The sequence below is a fragment of the Tamandua tetradactyla genome, chromosome 9 (assembly GCF_023851605.1).
Source record: "Tamandua tetradactyla isolate mTamTet1 chromosome 9, mTamTet1.pri, whole genome shotgun sequence".
NCBI lineage: Eukaryota > Metazoa > Chordata > Mammalia > Pilosa > Myrmecophagidae > Tamandua > Tamandua tetradactyla.
The window spans coordinates 102025887-102047391 of NC_135335.1; the positions used below are offsets into that span (position 1 = coordinate 102025887).

The window sequence follows — 21505 nt, forward strand, 5'->3', positions numbered from 1 at the left end:
TTGAAAGCATTTAGAAACTTTAATAGAAATTTGACATTGCTACATTTTTATTTTATTTTACAAAAATATCAGTCTGCAATGGATTTGACATAGAAACAATCAACAACAAAAATCTTGTCCTTTACCATAAACAGTTTCAGAAACACTGCTCTATAAGGTTCCAGCTATCACCCACGTTTAATAAATTTAGATGGCTAATTTAATTCAATGCTATTTCATTCTCAGTACTCTCTTGATTTTCCTCTTCTGAAGCACTGAGCACTTTCAGAGTAAAGATTACAGAATAAGGTGAGAGTATATATATCCTCTAGTATTATCAGTTTACATTCTATTACTAAATAGAAAACATTTATTTCTACTTCCTTTCATGATCCTTTTATCTATTTTAATTTGGCGTCTAAAAAATGTTAAACACTCAGAGTTTTTTTAAAAAAATGTATTCCTTGCAAATACAAATACCACAGATAGTTCTATTCTCCAAAGTGTAGGCTTTATATGAGATTAACATCAGGGAAATTTCCAGCAAACAGTAGGCTCCCTAAGAGCTTCTGGAATCAAGGAAATAAAAAATAGACAAACATTTCAAGGTAGCATAAGAGTAGTAACTCAAACCTATTTTTCCCATAAAGATGAGAGCATTTATATTATTTTCTATAATTCATCTGTAATAAATCACACTGTATATACCACTACACTCTAATGGAGGCATTTCTTTTGACTAGAAAGTTACCTGTGAAATGCTATTTGTCATCAGAAATTCGTCAGTCATATAAACGAGAGACTATTCTACTCCTAAGTTTATGATAGGGTCAAATCAAATAATATATATTTTTAAGGTAACCTTTTAGAAGAATTTTTCTTCTATTAACTCTTTCTTTCTCTGTTTCTCCCTTCTTCTCTTTCTCTTTTTTTTTTTAACAGTCAAATAATCTTTCTTTACTTTGCTGCCTGCCACTTAGCACCAAAATGACAGTCAAAGACCTATAATTAGATCCTGATGTACAAAGATACCAGTTTATACAGGGCATTTCTAGATCTGAGCTACTGGAGAGAGTTGAATGTATTCTCTGTGGAGGGTCTGTACATTCATGAGAATATTATCAACAGTTCTCCACATAAAGAGAAAAAATATGCACAGAACAGTAACTCTCTATTTGAGTCCCATCATGTGTCCAGCCTGGAGTATATTATCTCAGTGAGTTCACCAAAGATCTGATGGGGTAAGTATTATACCATTTTATGGAAGAGGAAAACTGACGTTCATAAAAAAACAGAGAAGTTGCCAAAATTCCCAGTACTATCTGATATTATACTCTTGGCCTGCTATGCACATATGAAGGTATAAACAATCACCCAGAGAGGGTACATACCTGCTCAATACAATCTTTGGATAATGGTGGTGAAGGAAATGAAGCAAAAACTAGGACTCCAATATAGAGATAAGTTAATGTCACCAGCATATAAGCAATGGACAGGTCTCTTACCTATAAATAGAGAATACAAATTTCCACAAAACAGAATAAATTTGCATTAAAGAAGTCTACCTGAATAGGCTAAAAAAGACGACTGACAAATAAATAAAAGATTTATCTTTTTAGTTTTTTGTATGTGTGTGGACTTGAGGTATCTAATCCGTTCACAGAAAGTAATTAAAACAAAATTCATGTTCTTTACAACTATGTAAAGTCTTGAATATATAGGCTAAGCTACCCATCAGCAGACATTGGAAGTTACCATAAACGGTAGTTTAAACACAACTGAAGTTTGACTTCATTTCAAAAGGTATTTTATTAACCAAATTATAAAATATTTAACTAAAATAAGAAAGCTAAGGGCCAATAAGAAAGTATTGACCTTTTCACCTTAGTACAACCTTTAAAATTAATAAAAAATTTCTTAGTAAATCAACTTATTAATTCATCAAAGCACGCCTAAACCCAAAGATACTGGAACATATTAAAATACATTTAATAAAGAAGGAAAGCTAGTTAAAGAACAGACAATAAGCTGGTATTAAAGACAAGTTTAATAAACTTGAACAGTAAACAAAAGGAAATCCAAAAAGCAGCTGTTAAAACAGCTGTACAATGTTATATTTGAATCAATAAACAAATACAGGACATTAAATAAAATGGATTGCTTTCTCCCACTGCTGTTCTCAACCTCCCAATCCCTCATTTCTATACAAAGTAAAAAATGACAAAATATTTAATGCAGCCAACTTCCAGATTCAAACAGAACATACCCCACAACTGAACAATCTGGTCTCCATCACTTTTAAAGTTACAAGCAAACAATTCTGCACAACTAAATTACAGAAATAAGCCTATTCATTTACTTTAATGAGCAGAAATGACACAGATGAGTTTCAGTATGATGCTGGGAAACACACCACCTATGAACAGCATGCACATTTGTGGGTTATGCTATTCTCTGGCTCAAACCCAAGCCATTACTATACCAGGCCTGGAAATGTAGCCTTTTGAAAGCTCATTTAATGGAAAAGGGTAAGGAAAAGTATCTTTCAGAAAATGGGGCTTGAAGTAAAATATATATTAAAAAAGGGGTACAAGTGACAGTATGAACTGGCAATATGTCAAAAAGCCTATACATTGATAGGACAACCCACTCTGTCTCATGTTAAACAGTGGATGGTAGGGAACTAATGACAGGTAGAACACCAAGTCAGAATGCAGACTGTGTTTTCAATGAGACCAAAAAATGAGTCTGGGAACACATTTTGATTGTTAAAACATGGTTTATTTATTATTCGTTCTATCACCTTCCTAGTGAAAATACAATCCAGTGGAGAATTTGCCAACAAAAATGACTCTATTAGTCAGGGTTCTCTAGAAAAACAGAACCAACAGGAGAGATCTGTAAACATGAGATTTATAAAGGTGTCTCAGGGCCCAAAATCCATAGGGTAGGCTGCCAGCTTCAATGAAGGGTCTGGATGAACTCCACAGGAGAGGTTTGCTAGCTGAAAAAGTACATCTTCTTCCTTAAAAGCCTTCAACTGATTGGATTATCTCATTGTGGGAGGCAGAAGTGATCAGCCAGAGATGATGACTGCATCAGCCACAGAGTCAATAAACTGAACTGATGATTTAATACATTAGTCTTTCAGTTTATCAATCAGCCATGAAATATCCATGCAGCAATGGTCAGGCCAGTGCTTGATTTTTTTTTTTTTTAAATTAATTAAAAAAATTAACTAACACAACAATAGAAATCAATCCATTCTACATATGCAATCAGTAATTCTTAACATCATCACATAGATGCATGATCATCGTTTCTTAGTACATTTGCATCGGTTTAGAAGAACTAGCATTATAACAGAAAAAGATATAGAATGTTCATATAGAGAAAAAAAATAAAAGTAATAATAATAAGAACAAAACAAACAAAACAAAACAAAACAAAAACCTATAGCTCGGATGCAGCTTTGTTCAGTATTTTAACATGATTACTTTACAATTAGGTATTATTGTACTGTCCATTTTTGAGTTTTTGTATCTAGTCCTATTGCACCGTCTGTATTCCATCAGCTCCGGTTACCCATTATCTTACCCTGTTTCTAACTCCTGCTGAACTCTGTTACCAATGACATATTCCAAGTTTATTCTTGAGTGTCGATTCACATCATTGGGACCATACAGTATTTGTCTTTTAGCTTTTGGCTAGACTCACTCAGCATAATGTTTTCTAGGTCCATCCATGTTATTACATGCTTCATAAGTTTATCCTGTCTTAACGCTGCATAATATTCCATCGTACGTATATACCACAGTTTGTTTAGCCACTCGTCTGTTGATGGACATTTTGGCTGTTTCCATCTCTTTGCAATTGTAAATAACGCTGCTATAAACATTGGTGTGCAAATGTCTGTTTGAGTTTTTGCCCTTAATTCCTTTGAGTAGATTCCCAGCAATGGTATTGCTGGATCGTATGGCAATTCTATATTCAGCTTTTTGAGGAACCGCCAAACTGCTTTCCACAGTGGTTGCACCATTTGACATTCCCACCAACAGTGGATAAGTGTGCCTCTTTCTCCGCATCCTCTCCAGCACTTGTCATTTTCTGTTTTGTTGATAATGGCCATTCTGGTGGGTGTGAGATGATATCTCATTGTGGTTTTGATTTGCATTTCTCTAATGGCCAGGGACATTGAGCATCTCTTCATGTGCCTCTTGGCCATCCGTATTTCCTCCTCTGAGAGGTGTCTATTCAAGTCTTTTTCCCATTTTGTAATTGGGTTGGCTATCTTTTTGTTGTTGAGTTGAACAATCTCATTATAAATTCTGGATACTAGACCTTTATCTGATATGTCGTTTCCAAATATTGATTCCCATTGTGTAGGCTGTCTTTCTACTTTCTTTTTTTTTTTTTTTTTTTTTTTTAAAGGAAAGACAGAGAGAAGGAAGGAAGGATAGAAGGAAGGAAGGAAGGAAGAAAGGGAAACATCTTTAAACATTTTCTTGTTTTATTGTATTTTGTTTTTCCGTTTTTTGTTACATGGGCTGGGGCCGGGAATCGAACCGAGGTCCTCCGGCATAGCAGGCAAGCACTTTGCCCGCTGAGCCACCGCGGCCCGCCCTCTTTCTACTTTCTTGATGAAGTTCTTTGATGCACAAAAGTGTTTAATTTTGAGGAGTTCCCATTTATTTATTTCCTTCTTCAGTGCTCTTGCTTTAGGTGTAAGGTCCATAAAACCGCCTCCAATTGTAAGATTCATAAGATATCTCCCTACATTTTCCTCTAACTGTTCTATGGTCTTAGACCTAATGTTTAGATCTTTGATCCATTTTGAGTTAACTTTTGTATAGGGTGTGAGATATGGGTCTTCTTTCATTCTTTTGCATATGGATATCCAGTTCTCTAGGCACCATTTATTGAAGAGACTGTTCTGTCCCAGGTGAGTTGGCTTGACTCCCTTATCAAAGATCAAATGACCATAGATGAGAGGGTCTATATCTGAGCACTCTATTCGATTCCGTTGGTCGATATATCTATCTTTATGCCAATACCATGCTGTTTTGACCACTGTGGCTTCATAATATGCCTTAAAGTCTGGCAGCGCAAGACCTCCAGCTTCGTTTTTTTTCCTCAAGTTGTTTTTAGCAATTCGGGGCACCCTGCCCTTCCAGATAAATTTGCTTATTGGTTTTTCTATTTCTGAAAAATAAGTTGTTGGGATTTTGATTGGTATTGCATTGAATCTGTAAATCAATTTAGGTAGGATTGACATCTTAACTATATTTAGTCTTCCAATCCATGAACACGGTATGCCCTTCCATCTGTTTAGGTCTTCTGTGATTTCTTTTAGCAGTTTTTTGTAGTTTTCTTTGTATAGGTCTTTTGTCTCTTTAGTTAAATTTATTCCTAGATATTTTATTCTTTTAGTTGCAATTGTAAATGGGATTCGTTTCTTGATTCCCCCTCTGCTTGTTCATTGCTAGTGTATAGAAATGCTACAGATTTTTGAATGTTGATCTTGTAACCTGCTACTTTGCTGTACTCATTTATTAGCTCTAGTAGTTTTGTTGTGGATTTTTCCGGGTTTTCGACGTATAGTATCATATCGTCTGCAAACAGTGATAGTTTTACTTCTTCCTTTCCAATTTTGATGCCTTGTATTTCTTTTTCTTGTCTAATTGCTCTGGCTAGAACCTCCAACACAATGTTGAATAATAGTGGTGATAGTGGACATCCTTGTCTTGTTCCTGATCTTAGGGGGAACGTTTTCAATTTTTCCCCATTAAGGATGATATTAGCTGTGGGTTTTTCATATATTCCCTCTATCATTTTAAGGAAGTTCCCTTGTATTCCTGTCCTTTGAAGTGTTTTCAACAGGAAAGGATGTTGAATCTTGTCAAATGCCTTCTCTGCATCAATTGAGATGATCATGTGATTTTTCTGCTTTAATTTGTTGATATGGTGTATTACATTAATTGATTTTCTTATGTTGAACCATCCTTGCATACCTGGGATGAATCCTACTTGGTCATGATGAATAATTCTTTTAATGTGTTGTTGGATACGATTTGCTAGAATTTTATTGAGGATTTTTGCATCAATATTCATTAGAGAGATCGGCCTGTAGTTTTCTTTTCTTGTAATATCTTTGCCTGGTTTTGGTATGAGGGTAATGTTGGCTTCATAGAATGAGTTAGGTAGTTTTCCCTCCACTTCGATTTTTTTGAAGAGTTTGAGGAGAGTTGGTACTAATTCTTTCTGGAATGTTTGATAGAATTCACATGTAAAGCCGTCTGGTCCTGGACTTTTCTTTTTAGGAAGCTTTTGAATGACTGCTTCGATTTCTTTATTTGTGATTGGTTTGTTGAGATCATCTATCTCTTCTTGAGTCAAAGTTGGTTGTTCATGTCTTTCCAGGAACCCGTCCATTTCCTCTAAATTGTTGTATTTATTAGCGTAAAGTTGTTCATAGTATCCTGTTATTACCTCCTTTATTTCTGTGAGGTCAGTAGTTATGTCTCCTCTTCCATTTCTGATCCTATTTATTTGCATCCTCTCTCTTCTTCTTTTTGTCAATCTTGCTAAGGGCCCATCAATCTTATTGATTTTCTCATAGAACCAACTTCTGGCCTTATTGATTTTCTCTATTGTTTTCATGTTTTCAATTTCATTTATTTGTGCTCTAATCTTTGTTATTTCTTTCCTTTTGCTTGCTTTGGGGTTAGCTTGCTGTTCTTTCTCCAGTTCTTCCAAATGGATAGTTAATTCCTGAATTTTTGCCTTTTCTTCTTTTCTGATATAGGCATTTAGAGCAATAAATTTCCCTCTTAGCACTGCCTTTGCTGCGTCCCATAAGTTTTGATATGTTCTGTTTTCATTTTCATTCGCCTCGAGGTATTTGCTAATTTCTCTAGCAATTTCTTCTTTGACCCACTCGTTTAGGAGTGTGTTGTTGAGCCTCCACATATTTGTGAATTTTCTGGCACTCTGCCTATTATTGATTTCCAACATCATTCCTTTATGGTCCGAGAAAGTGTTGTGTAAGATTTCAATCTTTTTAAATTTGTTAAGACTTGCTTTGTGACCCAGCATATGGTCTATTTTTGAGAATGATCCATGAGCACTTGAGAAAAAGGTGTATCCTGCTGTTGTGGGATGTAATGTCCTATAAATGTCTATTAAGTCTAGTTCATTTATAGTAATATTCAGATTCTCTATTTCTTTGTTGATCTTCTGTCTAGATGTTCTGTCCCTTGATGAGAGTGGTGAGTTGAAGTCTCCAACTATTATAGTATATGAGTCTATTTCCCTTTTCAGTGTTTGCAGTGTATTCCTCACGTATTTTGGGGCATTCTGGTTCGGTGCGTAAATATTTATGATTGTTATGTCTTCTTGTTTAATTGTTCCTTTTATTAGTATATAGTGTCCTTCTTTGTCTCTTTTAACTGCTTTACATTTGAAGTCTAATTTGTTGGATATTAGTATAGCCACTCCTGCTCTTTTCTGGTTGTTATTTGCATGAAATATCTTTTCCCAACCTTTCACTTTCAACCTATGTTTATCTTTGGGTCTAAGATGTGTTTCCTGTAGACAGCATATAGAAGGATCCTGTTTTTTAATCCATTCTGCCAATCTATGTCTTTTGATTGGGGAATTCAGTCCATTGACATTTAGTGTTATTACTGTTTGGATAATATTTTCCTCTAACATTTTGCCTTTTGTATTATATATATCATATCTGATTTTCCTTCTTTCTACACTCTTTTCCATATCTCTCTCTTCTGTCTTTTTGTATCTGACTCTAATGCTCCCTTTAGTATTTCTTGCAGAGCTGGTCTCTTGGTCACGAATTCTTTCAGTGACTTTTTGTCTGAGAATGTTTTAATTTCTCCCTCATTTTTGAAGGATAATTTTGCTGGATATAGGAGTCTTGGTTGGCAGTTTTTCTCTTTTAGTATTTTAAATATATCATCGCACTGTCTTCTAGCTTCCATGGTTTCTGCTGAGAAATCTACACATAGTCTTATTGGGTTTCCCTTGTATGTGATGGATTGTTTTTCTCTTGCTGCTTTCAAGATCCTCTCTTTCTCATTGACCTCTGACATTCTAACTAGTAAGTGTCTTGGAGAACGCCTATTTGGGTCTAATCTCTTTGGGGTGCGCTGCACTTCTTGGATCTGTAATTTTAGGTCTTTCATAAGAGTTGGGAAATTTTCAGTGAAAATTTCTTCCATTAGTTTTTCTCCTCCTTTTCCCTTCTCTTCTCCTTCTGGGACACCCACAACACGTATATTTGTGCGGTTCATATTGTCCTTGAGTTCCCTGATACCCTGTTCAAATTTCTCCATTCTTTTCCCTATAGTTTCTGTTTCTTTTTGGAATTCAGATGTTCCATCCTCCAAATCACTAATTCTATCTTCTGTCTCTTTAAATCTATCATTGTAACTATCCATTATTTTTTCTATGTTTGCTACTTTATCCTTCACTTCCATAAGTTCTGCGATTTGTTTTTTCAGTTTTTCTATTTCTTCTTTATGTTCAGCCCATGTCCTCTTCATGTCCTCCCTCAATTTATCGATTTCATTTTTGAAGAGGTTTTCCATTTCTGTTCGTATATTCAGGATTAGTTGTCTCAGCTCTTGTGTCTCATTTGAGCTATTGGTTTGTTCCTTTGACTGGGCCATATTCTCAATCTTTTGAGCGTGGACAGTTATCTTCTGCTGCTGGCGTCTGGGCATTTATTCAGATTTCTCTGGGTGTTGGACCCAGCAAGGTTGTAAGATTTTTCTGTGAAATCTCTGGGATCTGTTTTTCTTATCTTGCCCAGTACGTGGCGCACGTGGCACACGTTTGTCTCAAGTGTTTGGAATGGGTCTCCCCCAGTCACCGATCTCCGTGGCCTGGGGCTTTCGGATCCAAATCTCTCCGTTGGTTCAGGGGCCGCGCGTGGTGGGGGCATCAGCTGCCGCGGCTTGAGGGGACCCTGTGGCTGGTTGCGGGCCGCAGCGGGCCTGGGGGATTCCCCACCGGACCAGGAAGCCTCCCGTGGGGGGGGGGCTTCCGCGGCTTGGATAGCCCTCCTATCTGAGACTCGTATCCGCGGACTCGAAGCAGAGACTCGAAGCCGCCCGCAAAAGAGGGGTGCCACCTGCATCGGCTTGGGAAACTTGCTTCTCCAATACTCTCAGCCGGCCCGGAAAGGGGGGAGGGAGTAGCTCGGACCACCGCAGCTGCCGCTGATCGGGAGATCGCATGCCGCTCGGGGGTCTCACTGCAGCCGAGTCTCGCAGTCAGTCTAGCCAGCCCAGACTTTGGATAGCCCTCTGATCTGGGACTCGTAGCCGCGGACTTAACGCCGAGACTCGAAGCCGCCCGCAAAAGAAGGGCGCCGCCTGCCTCGGCTTGGGGAACTTACTTCTCTGATACTCTCAGCCGGCCCGGGAAGGAGGGAGGGATTAGCTCGGACCGCCGCAGCCAAGTCTCGCAATCAGACTTGCCGGCCCAGACTTTGGATAGCCCTCTGATCCGAGACTTGTAGTCGCGGACTCGAAGCCGCCCGCAAAAGTGTGGCGCCGGCCGCCTTGGCTGGGAAGCTTGTCTCTCCGAGTCTCTCAGCCAGCCCCGGAAGGAGGGAGGGATTAGCTCGGACCGCCGCAGCTGCGGCCGCTCGGGGGTCTCGCCGCAGCCAAGACTCGGAATCAGACTTGCCAGCTCAGACTTTGGATAGCCCTCTGATCCGAGACTTGTAGTCGCGGACTCGAAGCCGCCCGCAAAAGTGTGGCGCCGGCCGCCTTGGCTGGGAAGCTTGTCTCTCCGAGTCTCTCAGCCAGCCCCGGAAGGAGGGAGGGATTAGCTCGGACCACCGCAGCTGCAGCTGCTCGGGAAATCGCCCGCCGCTCGGGGATCTCACTCACCGCAGCTGAGTTTCGCAGTCAGACTAGCCAGCCCAGACTTGGTTACGCTGTGTGTCCATTCCCTGCTGTAGCCCCGGGAGTTGTTTTGTACTGTTTCTGTTCACCTATTAGTTGATTTGGAGTCGGAGGAACTAAGACGCATGTACCTTACTAAGACGCCATCTTGGATCTCTCCCAGTGCTTGATTGACCAGACAATTGTGCATAATCACTTGGCCAAGCTGAAACCAGAAACTAACCATAACAATAACCATACAGAACTACCCCAATATAAGAAAACTGGGGTCTAGATTGTAAGCTTTTATAGAAGTCACATTTAATCCAGAAGGGTAATTGTTATTTCTGGATTTTGAGGGGTTGTTATATATATATATAACACCTGGTATTTAGAGATAAGAATGAAGCCAATCAGGTCAAAGTTAAGGTAATTCAGAATACAGGGTTAAGGAAGACATTGCCTGTATTTTAAAACTTCACCTACTTTTTGAGACCAAAGGAAGAAAGATTTGTTTTGTTCTGAATCTAAATTTACTACAGCACATAATCTAACTCAACCTGCATGGAAATATCATTTAAACAATCCAAACACAGGGAGTCCAAAATAAGAATGAGACTTTAATCCCGTATAGCTTAATGTAATGCCTGGATACATCCCAGAGTATATTAAGCAGCTAGTCAAGAAGTGTTGATGAAGTTCCTTAAGGGATGGGATAAAAGAAATGAAACTATTAAACTTTGCCAGTGTGAAACCCCAGATACTGTGTCAAACAATAGGCTCACCTAAATCAACAGGCCAAGCCCTTGATCTTGAGGCTTGCTCTTGTGAAGCTTATGTATGCAGTGGAGAAGCTGAGCCTACTTATAGGTATGCCTAAGAGTCACCTCTGGAGGACCTCTTCCATTGCTTAGATGTGGTTTCTTTCTCTCTAAGCCAACTCTGCTAGTGAAGCCACTGCCCTCCCCACTACATGGGACATGATATCCAGGGATGAAAGTCTCCCTGGTGGTGCAGGAAATGACTCCCAGGCATAAGTATGGCCCTGGCACTGTGGTATTAACAATGCCATCCTGACCAAAAGTGGGAAAAGAAGTGTTACAAATAATATATTAGTGGCTTAGAAAATTCAAACAGAGTCGAGAGGCTACTCTGAAGGTCACTCTTATGCAAGCTTCAGTTAGACATTGCTATCTATCATAACTTGCTAAATCCCAAACAAAAACCATTTTGCCAATCCTTAAGAATACATAGGGTATTCTACAAGATTCTACAAAGTTTCCATGCACTAGAGTAACTTTCCAGAAACCTACAACCTCCAGATGGGTCCCTGGACCAGATAAGTCCAAAGGGGCCAACCTTTCCAGAACATCAACTAGTTCTATCCCCCTATCCCATATTACTGACAGCCCCTTCCAACATGAAAAAGTTAGAGTGGACATAGCCCAAATACTCCTAAAGAGTGGGAGAAAGATCAAAGGTGTTGATGGAATTACACATAGAAGGTCAGGTTTAACATATGAGTATGACAGCTAAATCATTATATTGATAATTCTTTTAGTCTCCAGTACCTTAGAGCAGCTAGAAATAAAAACCTAAAATTGTGGAATTATAACCCATACCAAACTCTGAAATCTGTTCTACAACCAATTGTTGTGATGAACTTTGAAATGTATTCCTTTTTTGTATACATTATATATTTTTTTTCACAAAAAAGAAAAAAAAGAGGAGGAGTATAACAGGGAAGATAGGATTTAGCAAATGACTGTGAAGCTGAATCATTATACTGAGATTTTCTATGATCTCCAGTGTCTTGGAACAGCTAGAAGAAAAAATGAGAAATTGTGGAACTGTAACCCATACCAAACTTTAAAATCTGTTCTATAGCTACTTGTGAAAATGTATTTGAAAATTTATTGTTTTGTACATAGGTTATATTTCACAATAAAGAAAAAAAAAGAAAGAACTACCCCAAATACTAACATAAAATCTTCTGCTGATGTATAGCCAAATAAATCACACAGATTCATATGAAGAAGCAAAAAGTAAACAACAAATTAAGACATAAGGCATCTCAAACTAAATAAAGATAGACAAAACAAAAAAAGCAGTGAATAGGTCCTAATTCAAACAAGATAAGGAAATACCAAGAGGTTAGTCCACATACCCTAGATGGTTAAAGGAAATACAGATGCAGATGATCAGAAATGAGTTGGATGATTTTCAACTCTAAAACTTTCTTGGGAGTGTATGCCTTATTTAGGAATAGAAATGATCTCACAGTTAAACATACAAAAAACTACCTTTAGTGAAAAAAATTACATAATACTAAGCCAAACTTGAAAAACCTTGAAAATGTGATCGTTACACTTATTTGGAAGCCTCATTGTTCTTCTTCACAAATATCTTTAGATTCGAGTCCAACTCTAGTTTATACAGAAGAGAAGGGGGGGGCTTTTCTATTTTTTGTTTTCTTTTCTACTTTCAAGCTTTTGTTTACTGAGCCTGGAATAACTAACACAACATTAATATTATGAACTCAGAGTCAGTGGCAAGTTTCACATTTTCTGACTTTATCTCAAGAAAATACTATATCACAATATTAACAAGACTTCTGTAAGTCAAATTACTTATGAAAACCCGTTGAAAGGTCTAATCATTAAGTAAATCAAATGACAAACCTTTTCTCAGAATATACTATCCATTTAGTTTTTTATGCTAATATATAAACTAACTTAAATATAATCAAAAGCAGAATGTACATATTTACATATATTTAAATAAAGTATTTAGAATGAGGCTGGCACATAGCAAGTGCTTCATAAATGCTAGCTTATTCATCAATAATTATTAATATTTTGGGAAGTTAACATGAGGTATAACTGATTTTTTTGAAAACGATAACTTCATACCCTAATTTCAATTAAGATAGTAAGAAAGCATCCATTTAAACCTTTGTTTTAAAAATATTTTTCACACATGACAAAAGGTTAGTCAAATTTTATTAGCTGACTCTATGAACATACCAGCTATACAAAGTCTTAGTCTCAAAATTCAGTGGAAAGAACTCATTTTATGGTACTTACATATAAAATACAGATTTCAAGGCCAATTAAGTGTTCTAATAAGAAAGGCAGAGACTCTCCCCCAGTCCTTGAAGACCCATGAATTAAAACAACTATCCCTCTATTCAATCCTGAGCTTTTCTCACACTGAAGCATGTCCATCCCTAGGTGAACACGGTGTGGCTTTGCAGAGAAGCAATTCTACTTAAGATTTGGGGGAAGCAAGAAGTTAAATACAGAGAATTCTTGCTTTGCATGGTAAGGTGATACTGTTAAAATAACTGTGCAACTTGAAACTGTGCAAAGCAGTGATAGTAATCAATTGGGGAAATTATAATTGTTCTGTGACTTTTAACAATTTTTGCCAAAGCACTGCAAACTCTTTCTGTCAGTTACAAATGTATAGGGAAATGAAAAAATAGTATAACTAATACTCAGTATACTATAACTTAAAACCTCAGCAACATTGAGAATTAAAATGTTTTAATTCTTTGCAAAAATTTACCAAGAGTAGTTTGAGCAGCATTTGCTTTCTTCTCTGTGAATAATTTATGGATTGAGCATCTTTTCTATGCCTTCGTGAACTGTCATACTATTTTTAAGTTTGTATCAACTTAAAACATTTTATCGTTTGTACTTTCAATGTCAGGAAATTTCTCTGAAAATTCTTTTAATGTGAAGTTTTTTGCCAGTGTCATTTCCATTGAGATATCTTCATTCTTTTTGTCACAACATCTGGCTGCACATCTAAAGTCTCTCTAATGCTATGGTGTCAACATTTTCACAATCTGCTACTTATCACTCCATCTATGCTCAATTCAAGTTTCATTTCCTGTTATCGCTTTTTATTTCTTTGTTGCATGTTCACCTTTGTTCATCAATTCCCTCTTTCAATTATCTATATTTGTAAAATATCACATGGGTTTATCCCTGGCAAAGAAGGAGACAACACATTTACTGGCTATGAAGTCTGTGTGTGAACTAACAGATGCACAGTGACCAACCACTGACAGACTCTGAAAGAAGCAATATGCTTGGTCACTGATCATGGTGCACACTTGTTACTTACATAGTAACTTGTGGGCTGAAGAGCTAGCCACAAAGTCTGTACTTAAAGTAATTAATCCCATTTCCAATACTGTGGTAACTGAAATTTGAATCATGTTGTTTGGGGGAACTGACACAATTTAACTAAACTATAGTAATGGAAATTTGTGCATATAGGAACTGGGCAAGAGAACTACTTGTAATTTAAGTGGTTAATAATTTTAAGACTATCTCTAGGAAGACAAATTAATTATGAGCACAATAAAAACATGCTTCGGGGGGGGGGGGGTGCATGGTCCAGGAATTGAACCTGGGTCTCCTGCATGGAAGGCGAGCATTCTACCACTGAATCACCTGTGTACCCTTGTGCATGGGTTTTTGAGATGAAACATGAGACAATGTTTACTGAAAATATGTTTTTCACCCCCAGATTCCTAGGAATACAAGGTTGTTCTCCCTGTTGCTTGGAAAGGAAGAAGTAAAACTCTCATTGTTTGCAGATGATATGATACTATATGAAAACCTGAAAAATCCACAGCAAAGCTTACTGGAGCTAATACATGAGTACAGCAAAATGGCAAGGTACAAGATCAACACTCAAAAATCAGTAATGTTTGTGTACACTGGTAATGAGCAATGTGAGGAAGAAATCAAGAAAAAATTCCATTTACAATTTCAACCAAAAGAATCAAATATTTAGGTATAAATTTAAGTAAGGATACAAAAACCTATACAGGGAAAATGACAAGAAATTCCTAAAAGAAATCATGAAAGTCCTAAATAAGTAGAAATACCGTGGTTATGGATTGGAAGACTAAACATAGCTAAGACATCAATTCTATTAAAAAACGTTTTTGCCAGGGGAAGAACAAAGGAATGTCAGTATTGCAGGATGTTGAAAATAGATGGTATATGGGAAAAAGTACAATCAATGTAAGCTAGGGTCTATAGTCAACAGTAACATTGCAATATGCTTCCACTGAATGTAACAAAGGCATTATGCCAAAAGTAAATGTCAACATGAGGGGGGATTGGGAAAGGAGTATGGATTCTTTGCGAAAGAAAAGGAAATATCTTCAGATAGAGTATGGTAGCAAAGTCATGTCTGTATACTTGGGGTGGATTGTATGATGTGTGACTAAAACTATTTAAAAATAGTCACAGAGAAACAAATGCTAGAGAAAATGGAGAGGAAGAGATGTACCTATTCACTGTCAGTAGGGAAATGAGAGGTACAGCCCCTTGGAGAGCAGTGTGGTGGTTCCACAGGATATACCTGGAGGATGGGGACATGAATGGACACTTGCACATGGGTGTTTTTGGTGGTACTGATAATGATTCACAATGAATGGAGGTGGCCTAAGGGTACATCAACTGGCGAATGGAAGGGGGAACTATGGTGTATACATACAAGGGACTACTGAGCTGCCTCAAGAAGGAATGAAATTGTGATGTATGCACCAAATGAATGACCCTTAAGAGCTGTATGTTAAATGAAATGTCAGGAAGAAAAAGACAAATATTACCATGCCTCAATTATATGGACTAACTATAATATAAAAATTTGGTGAACTAAAGTTGAGAGCATGTGGTATCAAGGTGATTCAAATTTCAGTTACCACAGTATTGGAAATGGGATTAATTACTTTAAGTACAGACTTTGTGGCTAGCTCTTCAGCCCACAAGTTACTATGTAAGTAACAAGTGTGCGTCATGATCAGTGACCAAGCATAAAGGGTCAGCACTCACAGCTCAGTCCAGGCCTTTGGAGATGCAGAAAGGAATCACCCCGGGGAAAGTACCTCAGGTACTTTGTCGGAACCGAGGCCTGGAGAGAAGGCCAGCAGAGACCATCCTGTGCCTTCCCACATAAGAAAGAACCTCAGATGAAAGTTAGCTGCCTTTCCTCTGAAGAACTAACAAAATAAATCCCCTTTTATTAAAAGCCAATCCATCTCTGGTGTGTTGCATTTCGGCAGCTAGCAAACTAGAACACTCAGGAAGCTAAGTATAGAATTGCCATATGATCCAGCAATCTCACTGCTAGGTATCTATTCAGAGGACATGAGGGCAAGGACACAAATGGACACTTGCACACCCATGTTTATAGCAGCATTATATACAATTGCCAAGAGGTGGAAACAGCTCAAACGTCCATCAATGGATGAGTGACTAAACAAGCTGTGGTATATACATATGATGGAATATTACACAGCTGTAAGACATACTAAAGTCACGAAGAATGTAACAATATGGATGGATCTTGAAGACATTATGCTGAGTGAAATTAGCCAGAAACAAAAGGACAAATACTGTATGGTCTCACTGATATGCACCAATATTAATGAGTGAACTTGGAGAATTTCAGTTAAGAACACAGGTTTTCAGGAGACAGAAATAGGGTATAGATTGGGCAATTGGTGCTGAAGGAATAGATTGTGCAACAGGACTATCTGTAAAAATTCAGAAATGGATAGCACAATACCACCTGATTGTAGCACAATAATGTAAGTATACTGAATGGCGCTGAATGTGAGAATGATAGAGGGAGAAGGGCTGGGGGCACGTATGAAACCAGAAGGAAAGATAAATGATAAAGGCTGAGATGGTATAATTTAGGAATGTCTAGAGTGTACAATGATGGTGATTAAATGTACAAATCTAAAAAATGTTTTTGAATGAGGAAGAACAAAGGAATATCAGTATTGCAGGGTGCTGAAAATAGATGGTCATACATATTTTAAAACTTCAATTTCTGTGTGAGACTAAAGGGAGAAATGTTTATTTGGTGCAAAATTTATATTTTGACTAGTGTATTTCCTAATTTAACATGTATGGTCAGTTTAATTGAACACCATAAGTAGTACATGGTATCTTGAATAGGGCATGAGACCTTGTTGGCTTGTCCAGGTTAGTGTGATGCCCCGATAAATCTCAGAGTGATTTGAACAGTGAATAAAGAAGTATTTGCAAAGTCCCCCTAGGGGAATGGGGAGAAAGAGGGAAATATTCAGCTTCCCCATTTAGAGAATTCCTGATATTCTTGCAAGCAGTGGGGACAATAAATCAATAGGCCAAGCCCTCGATCTTGGGGGACGCCCCTATGAAATTTATCCCTGCAAAGGATAGGCTAAGCCTACTTAAAATGAGGCCTAAGAGTCATTCCCCAGAGAACCTCTTTTGTTGTTCAGATGTGGCCTCTCTCTAAACCGACACACAAGTGAACTCGCTACCCTCCCCCTCTACGTGGGACATGACTCCCAGGGTGTAAACCTTCCTGGCCACGTGACACAGAAATCCTGGGATGAGCTGGGACTTGGCATTAAGGTATTGAGAACATCTTCTTGACAAAAAAGGGGAAGAGAGAAATGAGAAAAAATGTTTCAGTGGCTGAGAGATTTCAAACAGAGTTGAGAGGTTATTCTGGAGGTTATTCTTTTACATTATATAGACATTCCCTTTTTAGTTAATAGTGTATTGGAGTGGCTAGAGGAAAGTATCTGAAACTGTAGAGCTGCTTTCCAGTAGCCTTGTTTCTTGAAGATGACTGTACAATGATACAGCTTTTACAACGTGACTGTGTGATTATGAAAACCTTGTGTTGAATGCTCCTTTTAACTAGGGTATGGTCAGATGAGTAAAAAATATGGATTAAAAAAACAACTAATAATGGGGGGACAAAGGTTAAAATAAAAAATTGAGTAGATTGAAATACTAGTGGTCAATGAGAGGGAAGTGTAAGCGGTATGGTATGTGTGCTGATTTGAAATGATGTATGTACCCTAGGAAAGCCATGTTTTATTCTTAATCCCATTTTGTAAAGGCAGCCGTTTCTTCTAATCCCTGTTCAGTATTGTATGTTTGAAACTGTAATTAGATCATCTCCCTGGAGATGAGATTTAATCAAGAGTGGTTCTTAAACTGGATTAGCTGGAGGCATGTCTCCATCCATTTGGGTGGGTCTTGATAAGTTTCTGGAGTTCTATAAAAAAGGAAACATCTTGGAGAATGGGAGAGTCAGAGAGAGCAGAGCAGAACGACATAGCCACGAGAAGCAGAGTCCACCAGCCGGTGACCCTTGGAGATGAAGAAGGAACATGCTTCCTGGGGAGCTTCATGAAACAGGAAGCCAGGAGAAGAAGATAGCAGATGGCACCGTGCTCGCCATGTATCCTTCCAGATGAGAGAGGAACCCTGACTGTGTTCACCATGTGCCTTTCCAGATGAGAAAGAAACTCTGGCTGTGTTCACCATGTGCCTTTTCACTTGAGAGAGAAACCCTGAACTTCATCGGCCTTCTTGAACCAAGGTATCTTTCCCTGGATGCCTTAGATTGGACATTTCTATAGACTTGTTTTAACTGGGACATTTTCTTGGCCTTAGAACTGTAAACTAGCAACTTATTAAATTCCCCTTTTAAAGGGCCACTGTTGCTGGTATGTTGCATTCTGGCAGCTAGCAAACTAGAACAGTATGTATGAGTTTTTTTTCTTTTTTCTTTCTTTTGCTGGAGAGATGCAAATGTTCAAAAAAATGATAATGGTGATGAATACACAACTATATGATGATATTGTGAGCCACTGATCATACACCATGTATAGAATATTTGCATGTCAAGAATGTTTGTATGTTTGCTAAGGTTTGACAATAAAAATATTAAAAAAAAATCACAAAGCCATAGTAATCAAAACAATATGGTACTGGCCATGGACAGTCACATAGTCCAATAGAATTGAATTGAGAGTTCAGAAACTAGCTCTCATATTTATGGTAATAAATTTTTTTTTTGTACATGGGTAAAATACTTTTTTAATGGTTATGTTTTTTCTTGCAAAATGTTTTAACATAACAACCTGTTAGGATGAGGTAAGGGAGAAAATGATGTCAACCAAAAATATATATTAAGTGGCCCAGGAAGTATGCAGTTCTCTCAGAAATGTGAGTGGCACTTCCTATCTACTCCTGGGAAAGCACTTGGGAAGAAACGGCACATTGAACTGCTAATTCTGCTGGCTGGGGGAACTGAATCCCTTTTCTAGGGTTTTAGAAGCATTTAAAAAAAAATATTTTCTCAACTTATTATTTTGAAGAATTTCAAACAAAAAACAAGTTACCAAAGCACTATTGTAAACAACCATAGCCCTAGATTCATCTAGATTCAAATTATAACTTTTCATATTTGCATACCTCTATAAATATATGCATATAAAATTATTTACTTTCATTTTCTCTTTTTGCTTAACCACCAAAGCATTTATTGTAACCCTTGCTACATTCCAACCATCAATGCTTAAGCATGTATTTCCTGAGAACACGGACTTTCCATGACATATGCACAATATAATTATCATATTCCAGAAGTTTAACATTTATCTAATACTATTGTCTACTGTACAGTCCATATTCAGGTTACCTTGTTTTCTCTGATATAAGGTCCATTTTACCCATTGCATTTAGTTGTCTTGATCTTTTAGTTCCTGTGACTTAGGGCAGTTGCATCACCTTTTTGTATCTTTGATGATACTGAAATTTGTGAAGAATAAGGGCAGTTGTTTTGCAAAAATATAGGTTTATCTGTGTCCCTCTCCTTAATTATGTTCAGCTTAAACATTTTCAGTAAAAAATGATATATGGTAACTAGTTTTGACAAAGGAGCAAAGACCAAGCAATTGGGAGAGGATAATCTCTTTGGTGGTGCTGGGAAAACTGGACCTCTATTTGCAAATGAATGAAGTTGGACCCATACGTCACATCATATTAAAAAATCAACTCAAAAGGGATCAGAGACCTAAATACAAGAGGTAGAATTCTAAAACTTCTAGAAGAAAACATAGGAAAGCATCTTCAGGACCATGTGTGAGGCAATGGTTTCTTAAACTTTATGCCCCAAACACAAGCAAATAGAGAAAAAACAGATAAATGGGACCTCATTAAAATAAAAAACTTTCATGCATCAAAGGACTTTATCATGAATGCAAAAAGAAACCTACACAATGGGTAAAAATATGTGGAAACAACACATCTGATTAAGAGTTTAATATCCCAAATACATAAGGAAATCCTTTAAATCAAAAGAAGACAAACAAAACAATTAGAAAATGGGCAAAAGATATGAATATACATTTGTCCAAAGAAGGTATACAAAATGGCAAAAACAAAACAAAACAAAACATGAAAAGGTGCTCAACATCATTAGCCAGAAGGGCAATGCAATTCAAAATCACCACGAGATACCATTTCATACCCACTAGAATAGCTAGTATTAAAAAATGGAAAATTTTAAGTTTTGTAAAGAATGTGGAGAAATAAAAACAGTCATTATGCTAATAGAAATGTAAACTGATGTAGCTGCTGTAGAAAACAGTATGGCAGTTCCTCAGAAAGTTGAGTATAGAATTACCATACATACTAGGTATATATAGGCAAAAGAATTGAAAGCAGGGACTCAGGTACTTTTGCACTAATGTTCATAGCAGCATTATTCCTTGTTTTGATCCTAATCTTAGAGGGAAAGCTTTCAGTCAGTCACCATTGAGTACAATGTTAGCTGTGGGTTTTTCATATATTCCCTTTATCATGTTGAGGAGTTTCCTTCAATTCCTACCTTTCAAAGTATTTTTATTAAGAAAGGATGCTGAATTTTGTCAAATACCTTTTCTGCATTGAGATGAACATATATTTTTTCCCTTTCAATTTGTTTATGTGGTGTATTACATCAACTGATTTTCTCATGTTGAACCACCCTTGCATCCCTCGAATAAAATCCACTTAGTCATGGCCTATAATTCTTTTAATATGCTGTTGGATTTGATTTCCAAGTATTTTGCTGAGGAGTTTTGCATCTACATTCATTAAAGAGATGGTTTGTGGTTTTCTTTTCTTGTAGTATCTTTATCAGGCTTTCGTATTTAGGTAATGGTGGACTTCATAGAATGAGTTAGGTAGTGTTTTCTCTTCTTCAATTTTTTGGGAAGATTTCGAGCAGGATTGGTATTAATTCTTCTTGGAATGCTTGGTAGAACTTGCCTGTGAAGCCATCTGGTCCTGGGCTTTTCTGTGTTGGGAGGTATTTGATTACTGAGTCAATCTCTTGAGATTGGTTTGTTAAGGTCTCTATTTCTTTTTGTGTCAGTATAGTTTGTGGTTCTAGAAAATTGTTCATTTTTTCTAAGTTGTCTACTTTGTTGGCATACAGCGGATCATAGTATCCTCTTATGATCTTTATTATTTCTTTGGGGTCCACAGTAATGATTCCCATCTCACTTCTGATTTTATTTATTTGCATCTTCTTTTTGTCTTAGTCAAGTTAAGGGTTTGTCAATTTTGTTGATCTCAAAGGACAAACTTTTGGTTTTATTGATTCTCTCTATTGTTTTATTGTTCTCAATTCATTTATTTCCACTCTAATCTTTGCAATTTCTTTCCTTTTGGTTGCTTTGGGATGTTTGGTATTCTTTCTTTAATTTCTCCAGGTGTTCAGTCACGTTTTTGGTTTTAACTCTT

The 21505-nt window shown here is 37.3% G+C and overlaps 1 protein-coding gene and 1 long non-coding RNA gene across 13 annotated transcripts in view; one reads left to right on the forward strand and one right to left on the reverse strand.

The window, feature by feature from the left end:
* LOC143647319 (uncharacterized) overlaps positions 1–21505 on the forward strand; it is an 83979-nt gene that overhangs the window by 18411 nt on the left and 44063 nt on the right. The window lies entirely within an intron of this gene.
* SLC38A9 (solute carrier family 38 member 9) overlaps positions 1–21505 on the reverse strand; it is a 143746-nt gene that overhangs the window by 9422 nt on the left and 112819 nt on the right. For all 12 annotated transcript variants that reach the window (XR_013157976.1, XM_077117168.1, XM_077117165.1 and 9 more), the window contains one exon: positions 1371–1484. Coding sequence is in view for 11 of the 12 variants with exons in the window: in XM_077117168.1 (XP_076973283.1) it covers positions 1371–1484 (114 nt within the window). In the remaining variant the exon portion in view is untranslated. The remainder of the gene's footprint in view (positions 1–1370; positions 1485–21505) is intronic.